Consider the following 20219-nt stretch of genomic DNA (forward strand, 5'->3'; position numbering starts at 1 on the left):
GATTCTGCGACATCATCGGAACGTTTATTCAGTTTGTAGCTGTTAGGTATGCGGTATATGGCTTGAGTGTGCCAAAGCGACAAATGCTGACAAAAATGCGGCAAAAAAAAGTGCACAAAAAATCTGAAAGAACACGAAAAACAACTGCTGCAGAGGAACCATTGGTTTGGCAACGAAACTGCTGCCACAATTGCTGAGCTAACGCCGTTTATAGGTTTTGGTAGAAGGAAACGGAAAAATTACACTTTCTTAAACTTGTTAAACATTGGGACGGCGATAGCCACAGGGCCGATAATAAATATATTGTCCCTTTAGTTTTGTATGTCTGCATTCTGGTCCATCAAAGCTTCGTAATACACAGGTCGTTGTAATCCGGTTTCGATGGATCTTTTTGGCCAACAGGATTTTTGAGTATTTCTCCGTTGTAGGTGATTGGTTCCACCTAAAACACAACATTCCAACCGCTTACGAAACATTCTACACGTTTGTGTGAAAGTTTAGAACCGCCTGTTACCTGGTGATAGTTAAGCAGCTCGTTTAGGGTCTCGTGGCGAATTTGATCGATGCCAAAGAAATGGAAGCACTGTGGTTTGGAGGCGTCAATTAGGAAATGTTTCGCTCTGTTGCTCTCCCTGTAAAGAACGCCATACACGCTTACTTTCATGTACAACGAAGTAGGAAAATCCAACGGTTAAGTAAAACAATATAAACTTTGAGAAAAAATATTCTTTATGTAGGTAAAAAAAAACAAAAAATGCCTTTAAACTTTCGTTGTTAAAAAACTAAAAATGTCGTTAGTTTGTGTTAACTTGTTGTTTGTAAATGGCAAAGCCTTTGTATTTTCTTGAACCGACGAAATGGGATAAAACAGACTGTCAACACGATAACAACAATTTGCCAGCAAAGCGCGCTAACTCACCGATACGACAAGGCATATCCCCATATCTTGTCACTGACCCGTACCAAGTAATCGCCAATCGGACAGTCCAACAACAGCTGCTCAGCTTCCTGTCTGTTGATGATTCCTGTGAATGAACAAACGGTAAAAACTTGATGATTTACGTCATAGTTTTGTTGACACCAGCTTCATCACACACCCTTATCAGGTGATGTGTGTTTAATGATACGCCCACGTGATGTTTTGTAGTGTTGGTTTGAGAAATGATTAACTGCTGGGGAAGTATCTGCGTGAAACAAACAGCAGAAAACAGGCGCCTTGGATATAAAGGTTACAGATTATTTTCTTGTTGATTTGCAGTTTCTGCTTTGTTTGATTTCACATTGAGAATGATTCATAGTTGCAATCGAAACGTCTGTAAAATGATTTTCGTAGCAGTTACATGGGTTATTTTGTTTGTTTTTGTTTGAATTTGTTGTAAATTAAACAAGCTTGAAAATTGGTAAATTGTAGTTGCTTTTTTCGCAAAATAAACATGATTTGATTTGATTTAATTTAAAGGTAAATGTTGCAAAGATGAACAGCGCTAATTCGTCAAAAGAATCGCCCTATGACTAAAAATAACCCAATCATGCTAACGTACACGACCTATTCACCAAAAATGGCAGATTGGACGCGATTCACAGAATTACCAACGCATACACTGGTGGTACTTAACAATAAATTTTACGACGCAGAGTGACGTCACGTGGTTGTGTTCTTGACTCAACCGACCGTTAACGTGTCTTCATGCCTACGTGAATGTACGACGGATCGCAAACAATGCCATCCCCTGTAACTCGGGTTGCTAACCGCGATATGACTGTTGATGTTGTTGGTTGTTCTGCCGCATGGAAAATATTTGCACCCCTGTCGCTGTTGTCGCGTGGAACTGCGTCTGGTTGATCGCAAATAACCCCCAATACACCACAAACACCGTCGCCGAAAATAGATTTCTGTCAAGTTTTTATCATGCACAGTCTCTTCCTGTACCAAACACTTTAGGAAAGGGGGGTATCAGGGTAAAAATAACTCTTGCAACAGTTTTACAGTTATACACCCAAAAGTTTTCAGGCACAAGCCAAACTGTTAACTTGGGTTAACTCCAACGCACAGACAAAATTACGTACCGTGAAACCACGATGGTGTGACGTCACCATGCCAGGCGCCCTCTTGAGACGAAGCAAACCAGTCGACGATTTCCTGGCGGTTTTTCGGCTTTGGCGCTGTGGCGGGTCTGTAAAACGACAAACATCAAGATCACCATTGGAGATCAGAACTAAAGGTTGACATTATTGATTTACACTATTGAAGTCAAGACTAAACCAACATAGAAGGAACGAACTACCGGTGTTTGCTCTGCGAGATAAAGAGAACTTGAGTTACACATACGAAACCACGCCACGTTCTGTATCAGTGTCCTTAAAGGGCACGAAATATGCAACCTGGCTGTTACGAATGCGCGCCAGAAAATTGCTGAATTTTTGGACAAAATAAACCAATCTTTCATAAAGCGTAAGCATTACTGATATGTCAAATATATTTTCTTCCACACCACACGTACTTCTTGTCGGGCACTTTCTTTGGCTTGGGTGGAAGAGGGGGCTTTGAGTTTTTCGGAACGATTTGCTCGTATTGAGACAGTCTCCGAATCTCCAATAGTTTATGTGGGTCGGATGCCAGAATCGACTGCCTCTTGTACTCTTTACTCGCACTCCTTGCTCTCAAACTTCTCTTCGCATCTTCCTCTTTAAATCTTCTCACTGTTAAAGGATGAGATAGGAACAACTTCTATTTTCTTAGGGTGGCCGGTTCAGTTCTATTTACCATTCAACACAAATTTAATGGCAAGCAAGTAAAACATAACGTTGCGTTAGGAAGAAAGAACAATCGCTTTCCGCAGAAAATTGAGGAGGAAAAACTGCTTCGTGTTCTTACATTGCTTTTTCCATTCGTCGTTCGAAACAATTTCGGGTTCGTTGGTCGTCATCGATCCAAGGTCTGCACAAAGGACAGCAATGAACGTTAAACAAATAATAATGAAGATTTACGATTACGTCCTTACAGGACGAGGTATGTGTCGAGCCATACGTATAGGCCCATTGCCTGGGTTGATCCGTACCATAAAATTCAACATTATAGCGCCACAGGGCGCAGGATATGTTGATATACGATAAAGTTTATGCATTCCGGCAATGTTTTACGCGAACACCTTTTTACTTGGGGTGACGTCAATAATCTACCTTCATACAAATCCTCCTCCTCGTGTCGTGGTTCTGACGCTGCAGGATTCGTTTTTGGATATTCCTCGACTGGTGTAACCTTTTGGGATGTTGGGGTGACATTTTGGATTGTCGCGGGCATCGTGACAGACAGTGTTGTGGCAGGAGAAGCGGTCGTGTGACGATTTGGAACCTTGATCTCGGCCGGCATTTGGTCGGCAATCATGGGATGTACTTCTATGGGCGAACGTCTACCTGATCTTGGCGAACCGTCAGTTTCAATTTTGACTTTTCTCTGTACATTGGAAGGCGATTTTTAAGTTGCAGAATGCAAAAGTGCCGATTTTAAGGCAGTTATCGCCAAAATCGAAGTATCAACGGATTTTTTAATTCATAAAACGCCCTAACAACTTACGTCTTTTCGTCGTACCACTGGAGAAGATATAAACTTCCTCAACACGTTGGGCGACTTCGGTCTAACAGCGGGTGGCTTGTTTTCCTGCTGGACTTTTTTAATCTTTGTGTTGTTGGTTTGTCCCAGGCGCGATTTCGCACCATTTCCATTGTTACTGTGAGCCGCCCTGTTTCGTTGCTTAGCAACCTGGTTCTCTTCTTCCCGCATGACTGCCTCGATGACTTCGCGCTCCTTTCGCTCTCTGCCGAAATAATGGGTAATTTGGATTAAGTGCTGAATGGGCACGTAGGGTTCTACTGGAAGGGATGGTTGGAGCACAGAATTTTACAGTCATTATAGCGCATATAACCTAAAATCTCACTTTTGTGACGACAAAAAAATCCCCCTTGATATGATTTCGTTGCGTTGCTGCACAAATTAAAATAACGACAGCATACATTAGTTCAAACCTTGTCCTTCTCCATTTTTCTTCGGCAGTTATTTCTCCTTTTCCTTCACCAAAAATCCACGTCCACGGGTCACCGTTGCGATCTTCCAGAATGCGGACAGTTTTTCTACCTGAAGTCAGTCATTTAGTTAGAAAGGCATACAGTATAGGTTCATAAACATGACGAAATGAAAGCTGTCCTTTTATGCTTAGAGTAAATAGTCTAAAACAATTTTTAGTATAGCAAGGCATTTTGGATTGTGAAAATTTTATTGCTTGCTTGGTTCAGAATACAGGACCACACTATCAGGAAAATATTGATTGCAACAATGGAAAAATGTGAGTGTCGTGCGGTAATTAGACACAAATAAAGCGTTTATTAGTTTCGCTACACACCTTTTGCTCGTAAATTATTTTGACAATGTTCGTGTGAGCAACTAGTTTCTGTTCTTCAGATTCATAGAGTAAATTAAAACTGTTTGGTTTGCGTCGGGCGTTTAACAATGAGCGTCGAATCGCCTTTTTCAAGAGATCCGGACAAATACTTGACTATTGTTGAGATAGACGCATGTCAAAGAACAGTTCACACACGTTGAATGCACCGATCGACCTGCATTTGTCAAAATTGCTTACTCTTGTGAACTATATATTTGAAATTGCTGCGTTGTGTTTAAACAATTCGGCCTTGGCAATTTCTTTTCCACACTTTACTTACCAACCATGTTTGTAGACGATGGGATTTGATGTTTCTTGTTGAAAGAGTTGTATCGCCGAATCTGCGAAATAGCAACGTTTTGTACAATATAACAAGCAACGTTCAACCATTATAGACCATTTCTGTAACAATTCCGATCTTTTGTGATAAAATTTTAACTTAACCAATGAAACAGCGTACTGTAAACTCGGTAAAAACTACATAGCCAACCTGCTCCTGTCGCATTTTGTAAAACAGCATCTCCTTTTGTTCCTCGCCCAGTTCCGCCAATATTTCGGGGTCGACGTACATGTCCTTAAGTATTTGCTGCAACATTTTGCTTTTGCCGTTCACTCGTCGGTCCAGGAAACAACTCCAAGTAAACGGTCACAGTAAAACAACACTAGCACTGCTCACACTTTAGTGTTCTGCTTCGATGCACTTCAGTTATTTTATCAACCCCAAGAAACAAAGCTGTTGTTTACTTTCCTTGGGCTGTGGGTTGTTTTAAGCGCTGTAGATTCTGTAATATCCCTAAGAATTTAAAAAGCAATTGTCACATAAAAGCGCTTGGCTTTACTATAATGTAGTAAGGCAAATGTAAAACGGAAATGTGCTATAAAGCTTGCAAAAACTTGTTGGCAACGACCAATGCACCCCATCACAATGATAAGCCCAATTTAAAAGTCGTTGCACAACTATTGTTCTTTACTACTTAAAATTTACCCCTGGCGCGTTGACATTGCCTACAATAATATGCTCGAGACATTCAACGAACTCAATTGCAAACTGCTTCGGACCGACTATTTTTTTATACCTAACCTTCAATACCAAATTTGTCTCACGGTGATTTAGAAACGTTACGCAAATTGTAAAGTTGATCTTAATGCGTCATTACAGCAACCTTTCTGCAATTAATCCGGCGCGCCGACCTAAATGTTAACAGAAATGACAGATTTCAGACTGTCAGCTCCTTTGAATCACGCAGTTAATAATTAACTACTTTTCCACAGAAAGGTTGGGTATCATATTTGCACCCTATACGTACTGATAGTTGTGGGCTGTTTCTCATTAATGTATGACGTCACGTCTAGTTTTTACGTTTTCAATGTTGTGTGGTGCGTTGATTATCCGCAAATAAATGAAACGCGCAAAAGATGACAAGTTTGCTATCACATCATCTCCAAAATACCTAACTGTGCTAATAGAGTAATATGTAATAAACTTATTGAGCATAAAAGTGCTTTCTCTTACATATTTTCACTGTGCATTATTTTTGCCCGGGGTTCACCCGAAAGTAATTTTTAACACAATTATTAAAAAATGTTATGTTCTGCTTTTACGAGAATTGTTTTTTTTTTGAAAAAGGTTAAGAAGCAAACGAAGCAAAACGTTACTAAACTCAAAACAACTTATTTTGGTTGGCTTATTTTGGGAAACACTGCGCACGTGCGTTTCACTGTTTATATTGTAAACCATCTTCTGAGGTGGTCAAGATAGTCTTATTTCAGGAACTTGTAGCAGAACACACAAAGAATGGGTCTAAAAACAAATCTTATGGGTATGTATATCATTTGTTGTACGTTTCCATTGGATTACGGACAATGTTTTGTACGCGGAACTTCCATTTACGTTTAAACTTTTTTAACAGCAATATTTAGTGTTTCAAACAAAATTGGACTTGAGACATTTGCTAAAAGACTGCAGAATCTTGGTGTAAGTATTATTGCATCTGGAGGCACTGCCCAGAAAATAAGAGAATCTGGACTAGAAGTTAGGTAAGCTTTTTTGTAGGATTTTTGTCTTTATTTGTTTTTAATTGTATTCTGCACTTAAGAGATGTAAGCGATGTGACTGGAGCACCAGAAATGCTTGGAGGCAGAGTGAAAACCCTTCATCCTGCAGTTCATGGTGGTATCCTAGCAACAAAATCCTCAAATGACGAAGCTGACTTGAAAGAACAAGATTACAAACATATTCAGTAACACCACATGTTTAGTTGTAACACTGATTTCTTGGACTACTCCAGTTTTTATACAGATAACCTGTTGCTAGAAGAGTTTAATTAGATGTTTGTACATACACAAAGAAAGTTTTTAAACACAATAAGGATAACCATTACCCAATTATATTTTTTGTTTAATTTTGAGTCAATTCCATTGTTTTGCAGAATTGTTGTGTGTAATTTATATCCTTTCGAAGATGCAGTAAAAAAGGAGGGCATTACCATGGAAAATGCAGTGGAACAAATTGACATCGGTAACTGATTTTGCAAAGTTCAATGCCCAAAAAATGCTTTTGGGATTTCTTGCCTATGCAGAAAATTTCTTGCTTTTCAACCAGGTGGTGTCACTTTATTGCGAGCTGCTGCCAAAAACCATGCATTGGTGACAGTGATCTGCGATCCTAATGATTATGACAAGGTTGCATCAGAACTTGAATCATCAACTACATGTGAAACCAGTTTGGAGACTAGACAAAAGCTAGCTTTAAAAGTAAGTTTACAAGGAACTTCAAACTCTTTGGTTGTAGTAATAAGTTCCAAATGGACTAATGACCTTGGTATTATGTCAGGGTGATCCAGGTTGTGTTCCATCACTGATAATCTGATTTGAAAATCTTTTTTACAGAATACCATAATTAAGAAATGTTTTTTTGGGGAAAATGGTTGCTGTGCCAAATGAATATTTTGTCAAGGAGCAACTGGCACTAAATCGTGTTTTTATAGGCATTTAGCCATACTGCACACTATGATGAGGTAATATCCGGCTTCATCAGGGAAAGGTTTGGAAATGGATCAAGTCGAATACCATTACGTTATGGAATGAACCCACATCAAAATCCTGCACAGGTGTTTATGACACAAGGAGAATTGCCATTTAAAGGTTGTTAAATAAATGTTAAAATCTTTTTCTTGTTTTATGGTGTATATTTCAACTTTTAAATTTTCACAACAATTCGCCTTTAAAACATATTGCAAAAAAGGCTAATTACATTGGTTAGTCCAGTAGTGAGACCATTAAAGTTAATATCAAGAACTTTTGTATGTTTAAACATCTGTGGTGTAATATATCAATGTGCCTGCATAACAACCATTAAATGTTTTATTTTATGTGTTAAGTTTTGAATGGTTCACCGGGATTTATCAATCTTTGTGATGCACTAAATGCATGGCAGCTTGTTAAAGAATTGCGGCTATCTACTGGACAAACATCAGCCGCTTCCTTCAAACACGTTAGCCCAGCAGGTGGGTAAATTTCACAAAACAAAATTGTAATCGCTGTCACTATGGTTACCAAACCAAATTGTTTATGGGAGTTTTTATGTGTGTTTAAGGGGCTGCTGTTGCCAGTGCACTCTGTCCTAATCAAGCAAAGTTGTGTATGGTACATGATCTCTATGATGATCTTACACCCCAAGCTGTAGCATATGCAAGGGCAAGAGGTGTGAATATTGAACACCTGGCAGGGTTTTTAAATAAAGTTATTGTTTTAAGATTCAAGATTTGTTTATTTTTTTGTTATCATAAATTGCACACATTTTCTAACAGTAGCATTTAAACAATGCTAGCGAAAATAAAACTAGCATAATCCAAATACAAATCTTTTTTAATTTAGGTGCAGACCGTATGTCATCATTTGGAGATTTTGTTGCTCTCTCAGACATGTGTGATGTAACAACAGCAAAAATCATATCACGAGAGGTGACTTTGCTCATGTAAACATTTAGTGGTTCTTCTTTATATAGTGGTACTACAAAAATAAACAACATGTAGTCTTTGTATGCTAATTGTCCCTAACTTTCCAGGTGTCTGATGGTATTGTTGCACCAGGTTATGAACACGAAGCAGTACAAATATTAAAAAAGAAAAAAGGTGGAAAATATTGCATTCTGCAGGTACAACATTGCTATATCATGTTTAGGCTGAATAGACTGAAGCGAAATATTATTGTCATATGACAAGGGTACCATTTTTTGTTTAGATGGATCCAGAGTATGAACCAGAGGAAATGGAGACCAGGACAATCTATGGAGTGCATTTGCAACAGAAACGCAACAATCTTGCCCTTGACAAATCGTTACTTACAAACATCGTCTCCAGCAACAAAAATGTAAGCAGAAAAAAAATCGCAGTTTGGGTATTACAGGTTATCACTATGGTCGATCAGCTGTTTTAATGTTGTTCTTTTCAGCTCCCGGAATCCGCTGTTCGTGATCTGATCGTGGCAAGCATTGCATTGAAGTACACCCAGTCAAATTCTGTGTGTTTTGCTAAGGACGGACAGGTATGTTTCTTTATTAACAGTGATTAAATGTTGTATTCTGTCCTACGCGGCAGCAGTCTGATTTCTTGACTGCTCTGATTCCGGCGTACTGCGAGATTTGAAAATTGTATTTGGTGCACTTCGTTTGAATGACTAATTTCTTTTGAAACGATTTTAATAGCCCGAGCTTTCGCTAGATACTACTCGCCTTAATTTTGGGGCACCTAATGAAGGGAGCAAGTTCGTGCTATTAAAATTGTGTTTGAATAATCACTCTGTCACAGTAGGTGGCTGTGACAGGATGAAACCAATGGAAAACTACTTTTGTTTTTTCTCCAAGGTAATTGGAATTGGGGCTGGACAGCAGTCGCGCATCCACTGTACACGGCTGGCCGCCGAAAAAGCCAACAACTGGTATCTAAAATTATATGTTTTACATTTGTTCTACTTTTGATAAGATTGCACACACCAAATGTGTTTGATAAGCAGTGTGCTTATCATCTGAGATAAAAGACATTTAATTGCTGGGAGGCGCAGAGACGTAGCATTAAAAAAGGAATCTGGCTTTGTGTAATACAGTGCATATTAAACACTACACCTGAAAAAACGAGGAAGTAAAAATGTTCATATTTCTGTTTTGGTTGCCAGGTGGCTTCGTCAACACCCGTCTGTACTGGGGATGAAGTTCCGCAAGGGAGTAAAACGTTCCGAAATGTCAAACGTTATAGACGTGTTTGTAAACGGTGGGGTTGGCAAGGTAGAATCGGAAACTTTTTGTTTTATTCAACAACAAAATTGAAAACAATACTGTACCGTTGCTTTTGAGTCATTTGGTCCACATTCTTTGCGAATTGTTATAAAATGATAAACTGTATGGTTTACTCTGCGCAGATGCGTTGTTTGCGTCTAAAGCGCAGACCTTTTCAACAATTGTTAAGCATCTGTAAACAATTGTGGTTAGTTTACACACTAATCTAATAGGGCAAACATTTATCCAAGGATCAGTTTCAGGGTGCCAGTCACGTTTGTTTATCGGATGTAACATTTTAAACAAGACCACTTTCTGTACTGCTTTAGGATATGAACGCAGATGTGTGGAGCTCATCTTTGGAAGGTGCTCCAGAACAACTAACAGAGGTTTGTTTATTTAAATCATCTTCCAATTCAAATTTGTATTTAATGTGAAAGTGTTTTTGCAGACCCAACGTACAGAGTGGTTATCGAAGCTTAATGGAGTTTCAATGAGTTCCGACGCATTTTTTCCTTTTCGTGACAACATAGATAGAGCAAGACAGGTTGTGGTGTATATTAATTGCCAGATTTATTCTGTTGCAAGTTTTGTTCATACAATGTTAGACGTATAAAAACTCATCAAACAAGCTTGCTTTACTTAAATACCTCTCGTACTCTGGTTTGTTTCTGTCTTTGATTAACGGTATTTTATCAGAGCGGCGTTGAGTTTGTTGCAAGTCCTGCTGGATCTGCCCAGGACGACGTTGTTCGCCAAGCTTGCGACGAACACAACATCACACTTGTACATACCAACGTTAGATTGTTTCACCACTAAACATTGGGACTGTGCAATATTGACTTCACTGCAAACAGAAAAAATGTTTGTTCATTGAACAAAAATTTGCAATTCGTTGGATGCGATAGTACTTTTTTTGCAATTGTGTTTCATTGTTAACTGTGCCGAAATTGTGTTACAAACGATTGTTACCTACCACTTACTTTTTCAGCGTTTGATGTTTCCATTCATGCTGTAGTTTTGTGATATTAAACTGGTACATATGCTTGCAAAGTTTGTATTGAGGGGCTGATAGATTTACTTTTTGCAGAAACTACCTTGATGATTTGCATATTAGTAGTTTGTTTACATCAACTCAATTAATAGTCTTGCTTACTCGGCAGTCCTCGCCTTGCTTGGTTACGACTAGGACAATAAAAAGGGGACAACCTGGTAGACATTTGTATGTGGGTCAGGGGAAGTAGTTTAGTTTACGGTTTTAGTGTAAACTGACCCAGAAAATAATCGCTACTTGAAAGAAACTTAACAAAACTCCATGAAAACGTAACTGCTACCAACATGGACAACTTGACATTTGTCTAACTTAACAGTTGTCTGCGACATAAAAACAACTGATATTTTTTTGCCAGAGAATGGTTTGCATAATTTTGATGCGTTGCTCAACCTGTGGCATTGTTGTGAATAATTACCCCCGTTTGTCACAAAAGGCCATCAATCCCGCAGGTAATTATGGAAGAAAGGTTTGAATTTACACTGCGAAAAGTTAATTGAACGCAATTCTTTCCACAAGCGCCCGTTGCAAGCTGAAAACAACTCTGATCCGTTAATTGGGTCACAGGCATTGTTCGTTGCAAAGCCTGTTCTGGACCCTTCCACAATGAAGTTTTGCTTGTTATGTTTTATGGTTGGTATTTAAAAGTAAAACATGATGAAGAAGAGCGAAATAACAAGAACAAAATGGAGCATCTAAATTCGGTCAGCATCGTTGCTTGACCAGCAATCAGCAAACGGGTCAAGCCAAGTGGTATAATAGCACAAAACAGTTATCCAACAGTGTTGGACCATTTGAACTGTTCCCGCTGTTCAAGCACGTGCACGAAGCCAACGAATCACAATCCGAAGAAAGCTGCTATCAGGTTCGAAGCGCGCCAACTGTTCTCCCGTTTGTTACGTCTCTTTCACTTGATAAACGCCGCGGAGAAGTCATTATTTTAGCTGTTTCGAGTGAGTAATTTGTAGCTTTTACAGCAGATTTAGACAGCCCTAGACTAGTTGTTTTGATATGTGTGAACATGAAATATGTAGCAATTACTATGTGCTACTGTTTGGTAAAGATTTCAAACCGGTTTGTGCTTGGTTGGTATGGTGTTAGCCTGTTAATGCTGAAGTATAGGCACTATTTACAGTGCATCAGACTAGCCGCGTCCCGCTTGAAGGCTTTCACCATTGCGACAGCACGCAGCGGGCTTTGGGCAATGGCGGAAAATACGCCTGTCTTTACAATTCGATAGCTACTTCGTGCTTCAGTCAATTTTAACAATTTTAGTGGCAAATGAAAGAGTTATTCCTTTGGATTACTGAGATGTTTTCGAAAAGTCGTTAGTTTGCATTATATGGCAGAAAATGTAATTTAAAGAAGGACGGGTGTTCGCATACATTTTAAATGGGAAACTGTATAGCGGCCATTGCTTGGCTTCATGCGGCGTTGTCTGGGCTTCAGTACAGACTAGTATTATTGCGCACGTACACTGTACTAGGTTGGGCACCATAAGGTTTGCCTTAAGGGCTTCGTTATTTGAGAATTAGCTTTGTTCTGTAGGTTGCGCTTACATTTGTAGCTTGTTTTTTTAGCACTTTTATCAGCAGCTCTTGTATAAGCTGTTTTTGTACGCAATGCAAACCACCCAAAGGTGTAGTTCGGTTTGGAAGAGGAGAAAGGAGACTTAGTTTTTGGGTTATATCTTGTTTTTCTCGATTCTTGTAGTTGTTTTGTATCACTTAGATACCGTTTACATTAGTTTTTTTCTTGTTTTGATTTAGGAAATATCATCGAACTTTGTGGAAATTAGTGATTGTTGTGAAAATGCCGAAAAAAGATCCAAACAAGCCTCGCGGCCGTATGACCGGCTACGCTTTCTTCGTGCAAACTTGTAGAGATGAACACCGCAACAAGCACCCGAACGAGCAAGTTGTTTTCGCTGAGTTTTCCAGGAAATGCGCCAAAAGATGGAAGGTTAGTTTCAGTTTCTAATCGGATGACCGATGAATAAAATCAACAGCAAAACATTTTTTAATGGCTTGTCCCTGTATAAATCTAAACACCCTAAGCGACCACCTGTGGCGTTTAGGAAATGAACGACAACGAGAAATGCACCTTTAACGACATGGCCGAGAAGGACAGACACCGTTACGAAAACGAAATGAAGAACTACATTCCCCAGGGTGGCGAGGCTAAGCGCAAAAAGAAGAAGAAGGACCCGAACGCACCAAAACGACCCCAGTAAGTCATTTTACATTAGGGTTGTGTATTATTAATCTTTTATTGCATATTAACGAAACTCGACCTTCTCTACTCGTGCAGAACGCTTTTTGCAAAAACACTTTTAAACTAACGCTGTTTTGCAGATCCGCATTTTTTCTGTTTTGTGCTGATCGCCGTTCAACAGTTAAGCAGGCAAATCCATCTTATACGGTGGGTGACATAGCGCGGGACCTTGGCAAGAAGTGGTCGGAGACCAGTGCAGAAATCAAAAGCAAATACGTGCTCCTGGGTGAAAAGGAAAAGGAGAAGTACAACAAGGTAAAATTAACGCAGCAAATGTATTTGAACGTATTTGGTTTCAACTTGGCTTTAACTTGCAGGAAATGGAGAAGTATCGCGCAAAAAATGAAAAGGGCAGCGGCCCAGTGAGTAAGAAGAAGAAGGTCGAGAAACCGAGTTCCTCCTCCGAGAGCAGCAGCGAGAGCGAAGCAGACAGCGATTAAACCTTTCCCACTAGTCAAGTGTCCGATGATCTGGCGCATGCAAAAATGCCAAAACGACCTGCTGTAATTGCAAATAAAAAGGGCTTAAAACCTATTGTGACACCAGTTTTACGCTTCGACAATTGCCAAAATCGAAAAAAGCTGTGAATATTTTTTACTTGACCAATTAAGCGCTTCGTTAGATCCTTTGCGCTGATCACTGGCTTTTATGCCCGAAAGCATTCTTGTTCTTTTTTTGTTCCCACTTTTGCATTGCTGTTAGTTGTACATAAGCGATGTTGTTGTTGCACATTCGGTGATTTTTGTTCGTTTTTTCCACCGCTACTTCGAAAAGTAATCTAGTCTGATTCTTAACCAATACAAAATGCTATACTACTGTGTCTTCCCCAAAACGCGAGTGACAAAAGCAAAATTTCCCTGTGAAACAATTCCACATTTGTGTCACTGCCCAAATGTACAACTTTGATTGCTTTAAAGTTTTTTCTGATATTTGAGTGGTTTTTTTGAACACCGACTTGCTCTCGTAAATAAAACGAATATTTACAATTGGGTGTAACTGTAGGTATAGTTCAAGAAAAGAAAGCAAAAACTGAAACTGTGATTGGTGTTTCACTCTGCAGGGCCCACGACGTTTACTACTTGTTCTGTCGTTGACTGCTTGCAGAACGACAGAGAAATAGCAACGGCAATGCAGAGAACTTCTCTGAAACCTATTTGTATCGACCTTATGCACTTGTTTATATTGTGTGTTTTTCATTCCTTTGGTATTGCAAATTTATTTGATGGTTTTCCTTAGTCTTTTGTCATACGTTTCTGATGACGAAAGCAAAAGCAAAGAGGTAATCGACAAGCTACATCGCCTTACATTATTTTCGTTGAATATTGTCGCCCGAATAATATGTATGGGCAAGTTACATCAAAGGTACCTATACTTGGGTCGAGGGTCGGTCTTAGGAAATGCAGGTCTCTGTTCCAAATGAGAAAAGACTATTCCAATTCGATTTCCCCTTTTTTGGTGTGCAGACTCCGATGTATTTTTGTTGAAATTATATACTAAAAGCTCGCCGAGTCACCATGCCCACGAAAGATCCGGTGCGTTGCACCAGGGCTCGTACCAGTCTGGGGGAAAGGAAAGGGTGAACGAGAGCACGAACACTCGTAAACTTAAAAGTCAAATCATGTTTGTTTTGCGTTACAACGTAAATAAACTATAGTAACAAAACAATAAAATAGAATGGACACCGATAAAACCTCAGACATTACCGAGTCAGAGGCGCCCATATGTTGGTGATTTCATCACATGTTACTTTCCCTGGAGGCGGTACATGCACCCCTGTAAGATAACCTGTCTTTACTTCAGTAACTTTTACCGGCTTAAAAAAACAAAAAAACTTTAGTGACTCTTATATTTGAAACACAGGGTTATGGAGGGTAATTGTCTTTCGTATACAAAATTTATTAATTATCAGATTCACTTTAATGTTATTCGCACCGTTATGCTTCAGCAACGACTGGCCATGGGCATTTTTCGTTTTTCTGCAGTGGGCACGGCTTTCATGACAACTGTTCACCAAACAGGCTAACCGTAAATAATATCGTTTACGCAGCTGATTAAAGTGTAAAAATTTTTGGCTGCAGTTTGGTTCCGCATTTTTCAAGTAGTCATTCATACAAAACCTACAGATATGTCAGCTATGTGCTGCGTGTTTTATATTAAAACGATCCAAGACTGACGTCTGAACTGTAGCAATAATGTTCAATAGTGAATGTGCTATTGGTGCTTTGTTTGCAATGTAAAAACCAGGGTTTTTGTTGTTGTGGGATATTGTTTGCAGAAAATCAGTAGGTCTATCCCATAGTAGTAAACTATAATGAGTGAAATCACAGAAAAGCATCATTATGGAAGTATGGAAAACGCAGAGGAAGCACCTGCTCCACCATATTCTGCAAATGAAGGCACTTTGGAAAGTGGACCACCACCACCTTCTTATGGTGATACACAAAACGAAGCCCCACCCCCAACCTATGAGGCTTTATATGGAGAAATACAGGAAGCAAGGAGGAATGCTAGTGGAAGGGGCGATTTTCTGAAAAATGTTTGCATAATTTTGTTTAGCACAAGTAAGATATGATAAAATATTTTTGGTAGTAAATGCTTAGGGGGGTATAAAATTAATTAGTTCATTTACTAGTTCCCTTTAAAAGTTTAGGCTTTATAGATGCAGTAAGTTTCCTACTTGCACAGTATTTAAGTTCTGATCTTAACAATTTTATTGCATCGCAGTTGGTTTTACGATCGTTATTGGATTGTTGCTGGCAATCCCTGTTGCAATGATAGTCGTTGGTAAGTTGGTATTAGGAAGTTGAGCTATCCTTTGTACAATTTTTATGGATACATTTGTTTTCAGGTGCCATTAACATTAAGAATTGTCCCATGGAACCTCTCATTCCAATATGGTTGATTGTTGGAGGAGCTGTTTCTGGTCTCATGCAAGTATTTTCCATTTTGAAGAGAATTAAGGCCAAGTGTAAAAATGAGCCCCAAGAGCAAGATGAAGGAGGTCGTGCATACAACTCTTGCAATGGATTGCTTGGGTGCTTTAACTGTGCTTGGTTTTTTGCTGGTAAGTGGTATTTTATGTTTGAATATTTGGTTACAATGGACAGAGAGTAATAAGAGATGCAAGATACAGTGTTGCGTTTGCAAGATACAGTGTATCAGCAAGTAGATTCTATAAATAGTTTATGTTTCTATTATCCATATATACCAGTACAAATCTACAAGAATGCTTTAGTTTCCAGTGGTTAGGTTTTGGACATCTGTGATGTACAGTTTTTGCTGTATTATGAAAATGCAAGTTTTGGTATGCATAGACATCAATATCGTTTAATAGCAGGTATGAAAGTTTTGTGTTGATTTGAAGTGTTTGCTTACATTTTCGAGAGTATAAACTGTTTGACAAAAACTATTTTTCAATTCCAAAAGTGGAAATGTAATGTCAGCTTGGTTTCCTCCGTGATTTCCAGATGGTGTTGAGTTCTATTTCCTCAGTTTCAGCTGTAGCAATATGTACTAGTACGTAAACTTTTTGATTCGGTGTATAACGTCAATTTTGCACTTCTATATGAAATATTATGTATGTATGGGTAGTGCCATTAATGTCTGCATGTATCCATTTACTATTTGTGACACAAAATGAAATTTTTCTTCTGTTATAGGTAATGTTTGGGTATACAGATACTACCGTCCAGAAAACAATCCATCGCTTCTTTATTGTGATCCAACCACCTATTATTTTGCATTTGGAATTTTAACCACAGTGTATGTGTTCATTGCACTGATTTGTTGTTGCTCCTGTTGCATTGCCATGTGTGCTGGGAGCAGCAGTTCAGATGACTAAAACTAATTTATGTCGTTTACTTTCTAAGGCTTACTCTCCTTGTGTCTATACTCCTCATGCTCTTTTGTCTCGCAAGGTTTCAGATGACATGTTGTTTTGTGGCACAGGTTCTTTTAAATTACTTGCTTGTATATACGATTTTAATTTCATTATGTACATGGCAGACTCCCATGGCAAAGTTTAATCTCAGTTACTCAAAGCTATATACACTTGAACTTGTTTGTTTTATCAATATATCAAGCTCCCATATCTCTAGCAACAGCCTTTTGTTGAACTAATGTCGTTGTGTGTTTAGTCGTGATGCCTGTTTTTTTTCTACCGTTACTGGTTGATTTTCAGTAACCAACACTGGCTTACCATTGTGTCAAACCCTTTCAACTAACTGCAAAGTTCTTTTCAATGCTCACCCACCTAAAATATATATGTGCAGTATGACTTCTTCACTGTGGACTACTGCAATGTCTTCTGTAAGACCTATAAATATATTTTTGTGTGATGTGCCTTTTTGACATGTTGCATGTCAGGTTAATGTAATTTGCCACAGATACCTTTTGGTTTATATGAGTGCCGTTTTGGGGATGCTGCACCCACTTCAATATCCATTGTACTCATCCATCATAATATTATATGCATGTGCACAGCAAGTGGTATATTTCATGTTGTACCACAAAACAGTGGTCAAATTTCATATTGATGTTTGTCTTGTCCGTGGTTTAAACTGAAGGTAGGTCATCTTTAATTATCAGATGTTTTGGGAAATGAAAAGTTTGTTCAAGTTTTAAATTTTTTTGGAAGTACGTAATATCATCTAAATTAGAGCGAGTTTTGACACAAATCCGATACGTAGGCATATCGAAAAGCAGCTTACTTCTTGTTCGTGTCGATGGTAACCCTGGTTACAATAAAACACGTTGTTTTGATTATTCAATAAATCATCTTTAACTTTTTATACCAGCTTACACGTTGCCTATTTTGCAGATATTTGTCTGAAACTATAGAGCATTCAAATTAAATTTAACGTAGAAAATTTCGTTTCGGAAGATTTATTTTTAATGGAATAAAGATGCATTCAATAACTTACGATGGAAAGAACGAAAGAAGTGGGGGTAATTACAACGGTGCTAATTTTCTGTGGGTTTATTCATTTGTTACTTTGGATAAAGTCGCCCACATTATGGTGTTATTCTGGCACTCCAACAAAAGCAATGTAAATGCTATATAAAAGAAAAAGAAGCAAAAATATATAGAGGGCAATTATCATACCGAAAGCGTAATAGTAGTTTCCATTACAATAATCAGCAGCTGATTTGTCGGAGCCAGGTTTCCATGCACTGACAACCCAAATGGTTCCTATAACATACAACTGATGTAAATCGTTTGCCGATTAATTATATATCCGGCATACGCTAAACCAGGGGTTCTTAACCTGGGGTCCATGAACCCCCAAAAGGTCCGAGAAGATGCATTAAGGGGTCCATGAAATGAAATAAAATTATGCCGAAAATCCACGTATTTTCCTCTGTCCATAAGGTTTCGCTATCCACGAATTTTAATTTTTCGACATTTGCAATGTGTTTCTTGCAAAGGAGTCCATGGCTTTTCAAAGAATGCTTTAGGTGTTCGTGATCCAAAAAAAGGTTAAGAAACAGTGCGCTAAACCAACTTTGGAAGGTTGAAAAGTGGCTTGCAAACATAATATGAAAAATAGCGCACACAACAAAACTGTTGCTTTTAAACAGATTAAGTCTGGTTTAATTTGGGAAAATAAGTGATATTTCGCGAAATGGACAGCGTCAGGTCCTCACTCAAATGGAAGGTACGAAAAAGTGGCATGACAAAAACTTTGACGAATATAAGCCTTCTCACCACAAGGATTTTAATCACCAGCCAACCGCTTATTATTGATGCTATCATCAGCAAACCGCTTGCTATAACACTCACCGGCAACTTGCCAAGCAAACAAAAATAAAGAACTAATAAGATTGACGAATGCCATAACGGGACTTGCTCTTCCATCGGGAGTCTGTCTTTTGAGATAACGACTCGATTCGAACAGCCCCAAAAACAGTGAAAGAGTTCCAACCGCTCCCGTTACCACCATCCAGACTTCCACCATGGGCTCGGCTGGGCAATCATTTAAAGAGGCAGCTCCTGACGATGGAATACACAATAAAAAATGTTGTGGCAGTTGGAACGCTTTTTCTGTAAAAAGGAATTGTTGTGTTTTTTTGTGGGGGTCTCTCTTTGTGTGTGTGGTGGGAAGGTTGGGGTAGGCAAATTGAAGCGACACAAAAAAAATATGTTTGTTTCACTATTTGGCTGCGTTAATCGTAAAATTCAAGTAATTATTCTTCATCAATAAAAATCCGTGCGGTTCCCGCTACTATACTACGGGACTATTTGGTTTTCGAACATGTTTATCAATTTACTGATGGTGTTGCATGCTTACATCACAACGTTACAAGGCTACTTAGCCTACCTGTTATTAGCACCGACAAAAACACTCCGATGAAGGCACAATAAACTCCCATAAACCAACCTAAATATAAAGTTGTTCATTTTGATGATCACCTTATTAGCTGTCGTTTTTATCACTGTTATTACTGTATGGTTGTTTAAAAACAAAACTTAATTGCTAACATATAATCGAAAACCTGTGATTTAATTGAAGGACTTACGACGACGGTAGAAAACTAATTTAACTTGATGCAAACAGTCCACGGTCCCTTCGGCACTATGCACTGCCCGTCTCAGACAGTAATTGAGCCCATCTTCGTTACAATCTGAAACGCTGGGTTTTGCTTCAATATTTGATTGAGACATCCTGCAGCCTGTCAAAGTGTTGCCAGATTTTTTTCACAAAATGCGCCAAATTTTTTGTTTCAACACGCCCAAAAGCGCCAAATTCTGCAAAAACAATACGCTCAAATGCGCCCAATGTTAATGAAGTTTACACATACAGCAATGGTGATTTCATGCCTATGGTTGGCTGCACTCATCTCACAAAAAAAACATTTAAACGGAAAACTAAAACTGTGAACACGAGCAGGACACAAGTCAAGGTGCAACAAAAAAGCGCAAACACCTAAGACAACACGCCCATCTGGCAACACTGCGTCATTGATTGACCAACTATCTGCTTCTGAATTAATTTTTCCAACCTTACGTTGTTTTTATATAAAAGGAGTATCTCAAAGCACTTTAGATCTTGGTCCGTCAACGTTAAATGTTTGCAACCTAACCCACTTTACCCAACACAAATCGATATACGTAATCACTCAACAAGTTTGTTAATATTTAATTGAGCTCTCACAGTGGTGTTGTGTAATGAAACCAACCGTTGCC

The 20219-nt window shown here is 38.8% G+C and overlaps 4 protein-coding genes across 4 annotated transcripts; 3 read left to right on the forward strand and 1 right to left on the reverse strand.

Moving 5' to 3' along the window:
* Positions 1-19: 19 nt before the first annotated feature.
* Positions 20-5224, reverse strand: LOC145911748 (SH2 domain-containing protein 4B-like). The gene is made up of 11 exons (XM_082999176.1): positions 4927-5224; positions 4717-4777; positions 4024-4132; positions 3575-3815; positions 3181-3454; positions 2876-2938; positions 2502-2700; positions 2068-2174; positions 920-1025; positions 515-632; positions 20-442 (listed from the first exon to the last, which is right to left on the reverse strand). Exons 1-11 carry the CDS (start codon positions 5029-5031, stop codon positions 341-343), a joined length of 1485 nt encoding a protein of 494 aa, XP_082855302.1. The 5' UTR covers positions 5032-5224; the 3' UTR covers positions 20-340.
* Positions 5225-6130: 906 nt separating this feature from the next.
* LOC145911747 (bifunctional purine biosynthesis protein ATIC-like) lies at positions 6131-10752 on the forward strand. The gene is made up of 17 exons (XM_082999174.1): positions 6131-6256; positions 6347-6473; positions 6533-6676; positions 6866-6954; positions 7039-7190; positions 7424-7580; positions 7817-7942; positions 8032-8139; positions 8313-8398; positions 8503-8592; positions 8679-8807; positions 8889-8981; positions 9301-9374; positions 9609-9717; positions 10038-10097; positions 10160-10255; positions 10408-10752. The coding sequence occupies exons 1-17, from the start codon at positions 6232-6234 to the stop codon at positions 10525-10527; spliced, it is 1785 nt and encodes a 594-aa protein (XP_082855300.1). The 5' UTR covers positions 6131-6231; the 3' UTR covers positions 10528-10752.
* A 1775-nt stretch (positions 10753-12527) lies between these two features.
* Positions 12528-13848, forward strand: LOC145911062 (high mobility group protein B1-like). The gene is made up of 4 exons (XM_082998303.1): positions 12528-12721; positions 12837-12988; positions 13114-13288; positions 13351-13848. Exons 1-4 carry the CDS (start codon positions 12572-12574, stop codon positions 13471-13473), a joined length of 600 nt encoding a protein of 199 aa, XP_082854429.1. The 5' UTR covers positions 12528-12571; the 3' UTR covers positions 13474-13848.
* Positions 13849-15192: 1344 nt separating this feature from the next.
* Positions 15193-17375, forward strand: LOC145911266 (transmembrane protein 272-like). Its single transcript, XM_082998553.1, has 4 exons — positions 15193-15594; positions 15758-15817; positions 15882-16097; positions 16693-17375. The coding sequence occupies exons 1-4, from the start codon at positions 15345-15347 to the stop codon at positions 16872-16874; spliced, it is 708 nt and encodes a 235-aa protein (XP_082854679.1). The 5' UTR covers positions 15193-15344; the 3' UTR covers positions 16875-17375.
* The last annotated feature ends 2844 nt before the right edge of the window (positions 17376-20219 follow it).

This window comes from Ascidia mentula, chromosome 8, assembly GCF_947561715.1.
Source record: "Ascidia mentula chromosome 8, kaAscMent1.1, whole genome shotgun sequence".
NCBI lineage: Eukaryota > Metazoa > Chordata > Ascidiacea > Phlebobranchia > Ascidiidae > Ascidia > Ascidia mentula.

Bases quoted from the DNA above. Each gene is read 5' to 3' on its own strand.
- LOC145911747 (XM_082999174.1), top strand. From the start codon at position 6,232: ATGGGTCTAAAAACAAATCTTATGG. The intron at 7,191-7,423 runs GTAAGTTTACAA...GTGTTTTTATAG, and splicing joins GACAAAAGCTAGCTTTAAAA to GCATTTAGCCATACTGCACA. The intron at 10,098-10,159 runs GTTTGTTTATTT...GTGTTTTTGCAG, and splicing joins CTCCAGAACAACTAACAGAG to ACCCAACGTACAGAGTGGTT.
- LOC145911748 (XM_082999176.1), bottom strand. From the start codon at position 5,031: ATGTTGCAGCAAATACTTAAGGACATGTACGTCGACCCCGAAATATTG. The intron at 4,778-4,926 runs GTTGGCTATGTA...GCTATTTCGCAG, and splicing joins ACAAAATGCGACAGGAGCAG to ATTCGGCGATACAACTCTTT. The intron at 3,455-3,574 runs GTAAGTTGTTAG...TCCAATGTACAG, and splicing joins CAGTGGTACGACGAAAAGAC to AGAAAAGTCAAAATTGAAAC.
- LOC145911062 (XM_082998303.1), top strand. From the start codon at position 12,572: ATGCCGAAAAAAGATCCAAACAAGCCTCGCGGCCGTATGACCGGCTAC. The intron at 12,989-13,113 runs GTAAGTCATTTT...GCTGTTTTGCAG, and splicing joins AACGCACCAAAACGACCCCA to ATCCGCATTTTTTCTGTTTT. The intron at 13,289-13,350 runs GTAAAATTAACG...TTTAACTTGCAG, and splicing joins AAAAGGAGAAGTACAACAAG to GAAATGGAGAAGTATCGCGC.
- LOC145911266 (XM_082998553.1), top strand. From the start codon at position 15,345: ATGAGTGAAATCACAGAAAAGCATCATTATGGAAGTATGGAAAACGCA. The intron at 15,595-15,757 runs GTAAGATATGAT...ATTGCATCGCAG, and splicing joins CATAATTTTGTTTAGCACAA to TTGGTTTTACGATCGTTATT. The intron at 15,818-15,881 runs GTAAGTTGGTAT...ATTTGTTTTCAG, and splicing joins TGTTGCAATGATAGTCGTTG to GTGCCATTAACATTAAGAAT.